Below are 8,468 nucleotides of genomic sequence, written 5' to 3'. Positions count from 1 at the left end.
TGAAAAAAAAAAACTAAAAACATCAACCTTGACTTTTGGAAGTGATTGATTTTCTTATATCAAAATAAGTTTATCAAATTAGAAAAGAGGAAAAACTTCAGTTCAAAAGTTGTTTTTAGCAGATCTTGTTATCTTCATACCAAGATGTAAATTTGGTCAAATTAAAAAAATAATAATAATGAAGAATTTTCCATGGTTGACAGGTGTGGTCTACGCTGAGGTCACCAGGTCACGCAGGTCAGAGCCACAAGTAAACAAGGTAGACGGAGCGTGGCAATTACTCCTGCAATAACATGATTAATTATTTTCTAAAGACTAAATGAATGTTTCCAGTACTTTTAGGTAGGTACGAAGGAAACAGATTGATCAGTTTTGGTCAGTTAGACCAATCAATAAAGTCTGAAATTCAAGCATTCAACCATTTTAGCAAGATATGAAACGTACTTACTTACATTTTGTACTTATCCAGGTTGAGAAAGATCCGTAACTTTCTGATTTATTGACACCAACTTGGATCAAAGCGTTGAAAGTTTCAGCTGCCAGAAGAAAAGTTACATTCACACACCACAAAAATCTGTTTATTAAAAGACATTAGCATCCAAAATGATGAAAATGTCTTTGTTTATTTACTTAATATTTATATATTTTTACAAAATAAAAAAAATGGAACAAAAGAAGCTAACAAGTCCGCGAGAATTTGCGAAAAACAAAAAAAGAAAGCCAATGACAAACAAGGACTACAGTACTTGTGTTTTTCTTTATATATGTACAAGACAATTTTATCCATTTAAATCTTTTGTTTTAAAACGCACAGTACAAAAAGAAGAAAGAAAAAAAAAATAAACCACTGACAAAAAGAAAAGCCATAGCACAACTCTGTCCATCAGTACTCAATGGTTCCTTGCGTCTGGAGGGGGCAGGTGGTGAAGCGGAGAGGAGGCCGTGGAGGGCCTAAACTAAATAAAACTAAATAAAACACTTAAAAAACAAAAAGCGGCTCGGGTGCGAGTCATGGGAAAAATTATTCAACATTTTTCAAAAGAAGAGGGACCTCACGCAGCGTCGTTCTAAACTCATGGGAACGGTAACTGTACAAGCGTTGGATAATGAAAAACTCCTGTGCTAGGCGAAAAAACGAAGCACAGTACACCAACACGGCCCCCTGTGTGTACAAACATGCACGCAGTCACATGACAAACACACCTTCCTCACAGTTCAAGCCAGTGAGCTCACTTATATGTCTTTATATATAATAATATATCTATATTTGGTAAAAAATAAACTTCACAACTCTACCAATTAAGAGAATTGTTTCTTCAAACTTAAAAAGAAAAAAGGGAGGAGGAAAAAACAAAAACATTCAACAGCAATTGTTTTTTTGTTTGTTTTTTTTTTTATATTTTGTGTTGGAAGATTAAATAGGAGGTGAGTTGAGGGTGAGAAATAGAAAACCAGCCTGCCTCCCCCTCCCAACCGCCTTCAGATTTGACTTCGTTCAGCTAAGAAAAAAGGTGGGAAATAAAAGTGAAATACAGGAAAAGTTCATTCTTTTAGAAAACAGTTCTATGTTACATGTAAGTTAAAGAAACAAACAAACAAAAACAAAAAAAAGGGCGTGGAGAGCAGAATGAGGGGGGGGATTATCATGATACAAATTCCCAACACTCAACATTTCACCTCCTAATTTTTATAACCATTTTCAGCTCCAACCTTTAGGCCCCTCCTGGCACGGCGCCTCCTCTGGCTGCAGTCGGGACTGCAGGGAGCGGCTGGGCCAAGAGGCGGGAGGGAAACCTCTGCAGGAGGAAGAGGGAGCTTCACATGTGGACACGGTTTTGCAAGAGTGATGAGCCGTAACCCCGCCTCAGGAGGAGGCGCAGGAGGTCCCGTCGGCGGATGTTAGTTCCCGCCCCAGTTGTAGCTGTTGTACGCCGACTTGTTTATCTGAGATTTCTGCTGAATGGAGGCGTTCTGGCTGCGCTGTCCGGTGCCGCTCTGCCAAGAGATAACGGATCGTCAACAGGGTTCAGATAGGGAATAAAGACTCAAACGTCTTTAAATGGTTCTCATTTTCATTGGGATTGCTAACTGATGCAGTGTTGCCAGATTGGGCTGCTTTTAAACACATTTAGTTGAAAAACCAGAACAGATTTCAGAGGAAAGTTTTTTGTATGTGCTGCCCTTATCTTTTTAGTTAATTTATTACAAAATCTCTGGAATCTGTCGAATGATCAGTCATTGGATAAGTGTCACCATACAGAAGTATATTGTAGAACGGAAAAACTCAAGTCTCTGTGTTCAATAGTCAGGTCCCAAAGAATTCTGGTTCTGGTTGTCAGAGTAAAATAAACAACAACCAAAAATGTTACCTGAATCCAGTGGATGAACACAAGATATTTTTAGTTTTGAGGTTGAGATTTCAGCTGGTTTTTGAGCTGGAATCAGTCAAACCTGGCAACCCTTTAAGGGACGCAGAGATTTTATGCTTTTTCCACAGTGAAATTCAAGTATTTGAGAAAAAAATATGTTTGGGCCTTTTCATTAACTATAAAGACCTGGATTTAATTAAAAATAACACTTTGAAAAAAAATTTGACTTTTAATCAAATGTTAATTACATTTTATTCAGACTGCGCAGTTTGAATATCCTTCACTTTCCAAACCTTAAAAACAACAAAATGAAATGTAAGAATTTCAAGCACCAGTATGAACTCTGGGTGTTTTCCAAATTGTTTTCGACTGCAATATTATAAATCCTAATGGACACAAAACAGTAAAAATATGTTCTAATAGTGCGTCTTTTAAACGTCTAATTCTGGTTGTATTTTTCCTGCCAGGTCGTCTTCAGTGCTGCTGTATCCTTGAACATGTGGCGTGTCTACCTGGCCGTCTTGCTGCAGGTGGTGGTGCAGAATCTGAGAGTGGGGCTGTTGGTGCGGGGTCAGGATGTGCATGAAGGGGGCTGGAGCGTAGCCAGCGGCCGCCGGGGGGTTGATGGGCCCGCCGGTCCCCAGCGCCGAGGGGAGGCTGAAAGAAGCTGCTGGCGTCCCGGCGTGGAAACCCTGCTTCTCAAACGACTGCGGGAAGAAACCAAAAATTAGGAAAACATGAAATGTAAAAGCAAACAAAAATAAAAATCAAGGCACTGCTGCTCGACTGCACAGAGATTGATCATAACCGACAGCTACCTGTGTCTTCGTGTAAACAGATCCTGAAATATCCGGCACTCCTGTGTTGCTTGATGTCACAGAAACTCCTGCAGAAAGAGAGACATTACAAACTTTATCCAGAACTGAGTGACATCGTCTCCCATCAAAATAAATGACAATATGATCCTTCACATGTTTAAACAACAAGGATTTAAAGCGAAAATAACCTTAAATGGTGACAAATCCTCAGCATTTACATCTATGTTCTTATTCATAGATGATTTCAGCAGATTGTCCTCGTCAGAGACAAAGTAAGGAGGAACAAAAGTAAAGAAATTATGTCATAGTGAATAATCCTGTGATGTATTTGCAGCCATGTTTGCTCCAACTACACATTAGAAAACCGCTCACATCAACACTAAACGGGGTCAAAAAAACAACAAAAAAGTGAAACATCTTCAGGTCAGAAGCTCATTGATGCTAAAATATTTATGCCTTCAGTTCCACATGTTAGATAAAGAATATATGGAAAACAACAACAAAAAAGCTACTTGTTCCTGTGAATGCAGCCTCTGCAGAGCAATAAGTGCCTAAAAACAGCAACTAAAAGTTTTAACTTTTTTTGAAAATTCCAGCTCAAGACAAGAAAAAAAACCCCAAACATTTTGGTGAAAAAGGAAAAGCTGTTATTTCATTTATTATGTAAGGCTCAAGCAGAGTAGCTATCAGCAGTCACCATCTTACCTGCAGCAGATTTGAAAAACAGTTTAAATTATTATGAAGAAGATTAAGGCATTATTAGAAAATATGAACATTTTGAAAATGATAAATATTGTAAATTTTTTTGGTAGTGAAGCAAAAATACATTAAAATCAGCTTAAAAGAAACTTACTTCTGCATAGGCTGGTCCAATTAGCAATAAATTGTATTATAATCTAGAATTAAAAGGCTATTTTGTTGACAGAAGTCAAACAATCCATTTTATGTTTGGTTGTGTGTATTTTTTATTTCTACGTTATTTATTGTTTAGTGTTATATATATATATGTATGTGTGTGTGTGCTTCAATGACAAATACTTCATTAATAAGTTCATAATTCTAATTTCCAGCCATTGTTTCCATCCAGATTCAATGCATCTGGATTTTACAGGTGCAGAATCATCCTGCATGTCTCAGCATAATGACTTAAATGTTGGCTCAAATGCAAACCGACTGTTACGACTGCAGACTCTTTCAAAACAATCGGATATGAATCCAAATTAGAACCGTATGTGAAGTTGGCAAAGATCAGAATTGGGCCGTTCAGACTACTGCGAAAAAGTTAAATGTGGGGAAAAAAGCAGATTTGAGTCACATTTTCCTGTTGATTCACTGATCCTGACTAAATAGAACTAAACGTTTTGAGTAAAGTTTAAATTTTTGTTGCGGGTAATAGAATAAATTTACTACCCAACGTAGAAAACATTTGACCCACAAAGTTAAGAAGCTGTAAACATTTCTTAAGGGAAAATGTTTGAGCCTGTTTTTTTACAATTTATCAACATTATTTTAGCATTTGGAAAAAGAAAAAATACTTTCAACTTTGGCTTCAGTGGAAAAAGTTTGGACACAACCGGATTAGACTGTAATAATGAAGGTAAACAACAGTTTGAGTCAATCACACCAGGCTTTCTGCATACAAAGTGTCACAGTAGATGTTCAGTAAAATAAAACAAAAGCAATGAGAAAAACCTCCTTAAACGCTGCGACTGATCAAAACGGCTACAAAGACAAAACATTCTCGCATCCATCAGACTCGGCCCAACAAATCCAAGAATCAGCGAGTTTTAAGTCCAACCAGCAGGAGCCCAAGAGCTCGGACATAAAGTCACTCTTCAACATTGACAGGAACAGGAAGCATCGAGTTGTTCTGATGCCCTTTGAGCAGCGATGATGAGGATGACGAGCAAGCAAAACGCAAAACAGGACGGCATCAACCAGAGAAACTCATAATCAGCTTGGATTGATTCAGCTCATCGTATTTTAACTTCCGATGATGGAGCCGATGATGAGTTTTTCTGTGCAGAATTCAGGAAACGGGGAAAAAAAGAAAATGTGGTGTGATGTTTGTCCGACGGGCCAAGCTCTCCAGCAATGAGGCAAAAAAAATGAACAAGAGCGAAAGAAAACAGACGAGGGGGGGAGAGGGATGGCTGGTGACACGAGGAGGAAGACTGAAGGAACAGTTTTTGTTTTGTTGTTCTCTGCTTTAATTCGGCGTATGGCGTCACTCACCGACTCCAGGCCCGGTGACAGAGCTGGCTGGCTTGTTTTGTGCAGAAGCGGCCGCGGCCACGGCAGTGCCGTATCCGCCCTTACAGAAATCCCCACTCCCTGAAGCCTGGCCCACATCCTCATAGCCTGCAACAGTCAGACACACAGCCGCAGCCCACAGCGTTAGACACACCAGGCAGGGGGGCGGGGCGGGGAGGACCTGCTTCACACAGCATTTGCAAATAATTTCCAGGTCTGGAATCGAAACTAGAGGACAGGCTTTGCCAAAACATAATGTAGACTCAGAAGAGTCTGGAGACCAACTCCAAAAGCAAAGTCTTACCAAGTATTTTTACTTTAGCTTCTACTGCAAATGAGGCTGAAACGATTATTTGGATTGATCTCTGAACTCTTCCTGAGTCAAAACGTTAGTATTGTTGTTTCTAAATGAAAATCAACTTGTTTCATTTGCATTACTTGAGGTCTGAAAGCTCTGCATCTTTTTATATTGACCATTTCTCACTTTCTGTAATTAAATATGAAATTTCTGCTTGGTATTTCAGAGACATGATGTCAGCAGTTTACAGAATAAAAGAAGAAAATTAATTTCACTCAAACATAAACCTATAAAGAGTAAAATCAGAGAAACTGATCATTTAAAGATGTCTCTTAATGTTTTTATGGAGCTGTATGCAGAACCGTAATTAATCCAAACCTGTGCACTGATTGATGCATTGACGATAAATCGATGCATCCGTACCACGTATGTGCATTTTACATTTAAGATTAAAAACACTTTGGCCTGTAAATATATTTTATCCAAACTCCTCAAGTTGTATAGGTTTAGCTTCACCAGGTTGGAATGTTATTGCATTTAAAATGTTTATTTTCTTACTTAAAAAAAGAAAATCAATCTCTTTATTTGCTCCTTGTAATGCATTTCTAATACTGCATTAAAAAAGGTTTCTTAAGTGGCCAAACAAAAAATCTCTATCTGATCAACTGCCAAAAAAAATAAATAAATAAATAAATAAATCAGTAAATTAATCAATGTAATAAGTATTGTAAACTTACTAAGATATTTGCAATAAGACAAAACTAATTTAATAGCAACTATTTTTAGCAAGAAATATTTATTTTGTTTTGATGAAAATGGTTTTATTGTTTGATTAATTTGTGGGAAAAATTACTTATAAGTAAAAAGTAATCATCCAGTGGGACTCATGATATTTTTAAATCTTAAAAAAAAAGCTCCCATATTGTGCTGAAAAGTTAATTTTGACTTACTTTAAATGCACTAAAATATTTTCACTAGAAACTAGACAAAAATACTTGGCAAGATTTTGTGTTTTTGCACCGGAGAGCCTGTCTAAACGGTCCAAATCAACGCCAACATCATTTGCAAAACTGTTTGACTCAAGTCTCGGGGAAGGAGGTGAGGGAAGTGAGGGGCAGGCAGGGTGTGTGTAGGAAGGGGGTTGAGAGTGAGTGTGAGTGGGGTAATGGCAGAAAGCAGCAGATGGTGCAGCTTAGGATGAATGGGTGATGTGCATGTTGTGGAAGAAGAAAAAGAAAAAAAAAACTACAAAAACACTTCAGTGCTGGGGAAGAGAATGGATATGAATGTGTAACGTAAACTCCTGAAAACCACCAGGAAAACAAGCTGGAGAGAAACAAAAGAGCTAAAAAGGAAATATGGGGGAAAAAAATGGTAGTTTCACTCGTAATTGTGTGCAAGAGATGTGATCAATGGCAAAGCCCGAAGAAAGACTCCAACTTGTAAAATGAGCAGAGCAAGCCATGGAAAACAGCAGGAAACCAATAACCGAACCCCTCTAACTGCTGCTGGTGCTTTCACTTCCAACATGGTGGAAATTAGACCTTCATAACAGAAGTTTACATTTCTTGTAAAATCCTCAAGCACAAACATCAGTCGCTCAATTTTGGAAAAAAAACTGTAAAGCAAAAACAAAAAGAACGTCTCCAGCAACGACGGCCGTCTTCACAAACATAAAGAAATAAAAACTTCTGCACACACATACAATGTTTACACTCGCAGATGCAGCCGAGTTCGGATGAAATGTGGATCCCACGCCATCGGGGAAGACGATTAAAACAAAAATCAATGAGCAGACTGTGAGAACCGACGCGGAGATTTACAGAGTGGGCTCCTCACCAGTGCTGTATCCATGGGAACTGTAGCCACTGGCTTGCTGGAACGGCGTGGCTGATGCATTCACGCCAACATTCACACCGTGTTGTTTCGACGAGGTAGGAGCCACCTGAGTAAAAACCGAAGCAAGTCAGGATGAAATATGAAAAGAAATGATATTCATTTAGACTGAATATCAAGAAATTATTCGGATAAATATTAAAACTTTTTATGTTTGCAAGAACCATTTTGCTCTTAGTGCAGCTAAATAAAACTTTAGGACTGAAAATGTTACATCATCTTCAGAAAAATGTCTTTTAATGCATATCAACCATAGAAAATATTTTCTCATGCTTAAAGAACAATTATTTTATTTTTAGAGTTACGACTGGATGAATACAATTTATTCTATGTTAACGTTTGTGGAAAATGTTATTAAAAAAAATCGCTTAAAGTTTATATATTTGTACCAAATGTCTGAAGGCTGGGAGCACTTGAAATCGACAAGTAAAATATAGTTTTAGCTCATGCAGCTAATTCTGAAAAAAAGCTAATATTTTCCAATCTAAAGATAAAAAAAGACTGCAATTATTTTGTCAAAAGAAATCTGAAAAACTGCTCAACCTGCATGTTATCATGTCTTTATTCAAATACATAACTTCAGACCTTTATCACTTTTTGCCAAAGTGGATGTAATCTCACATCATAACCGGATTCATTAATTTTCTGCCCATATACAAACAATACCATCAGATTATTTAATCCAAATACATTTCAATCCAATCAAGGAATTTTGCATGTTTTAACATAGCCAGTCAGAAGAAAGCATTAACATCAAAAACCTAAAAACGCAGGATTGCAATTTGTAAATGTACACAGATCTTCACTTCTGGAAACATGATCTGTGAACCGTTG

The 8,468-nt window shown here is 37.6% G+C and overlaps 1 protein-coding gene across 6 annotated transcripts in view; it reads right to left on the bottom strand.

The window, feature by feature from the left end:
* Window positions 1–573: 573 nt before the first annotated feature.
* ubap2l (ubiquitin associated protein 2-like) overlaps window positions 574–8,468 on the bottom strand; it is a 29,223-nt gene continuing 21,328 nt past the window's right edge. For 4 of the 6 annotated variants that reach the window (XM_055053686.1, XM_055053682.1, XM_055053685.1 and 1 more), the window contains exons 25-29: window positions 7,578–7,683; window positions 5,423–5,548; window positions 3,188–3,255; window positions 2,882–3,076; window positions 574–1,995 (exon numbers count right to left, since the gene is read on the bottom strand). In XM_055053686.1, coding sequence (XP_054909661.1) covers window positions 1,900–1,995; window positions 2,882–3,076; window positions 3,188–3,255; window positions 5,423–5,548; window positions 7,578–7,683 — 591 coding nt within the window. In that variant the 3' untranslated portion in view covers window positions 574–1,899. The remainder of the gene's footprint in view (window positions 1,996–2,881; window positions 3,077–3,187; window positions 3,256–5,422; window positions 5,549–7,577; window positions 7,684–8,468) is intronic. The other 2 variants (XM_055053687.1, XM_055053688.1) reach the window with 1 other exon arrangement.

Source organism: Poeciliopsis prolifica, unplaced genomic scaffold, assembly GCF_027474105.1.
Source record: "Poeciliopsis prolifica strain line A6 unplaced genomic scaffold, Auburn_PproV2 SCAFFOLD038, whole genome shotgun sequence".
Classification (NCBI taxonomy): Eukaryota; Metazoa; Chordata; class Actinopteri; order Cyprinodontiformes; family Poeciliidae; genus Poeciliopsis; species Poeciliopsis prolifica.
This window is presented reverse-complemented; position numbering and strand designations above follow the sequence as displayed.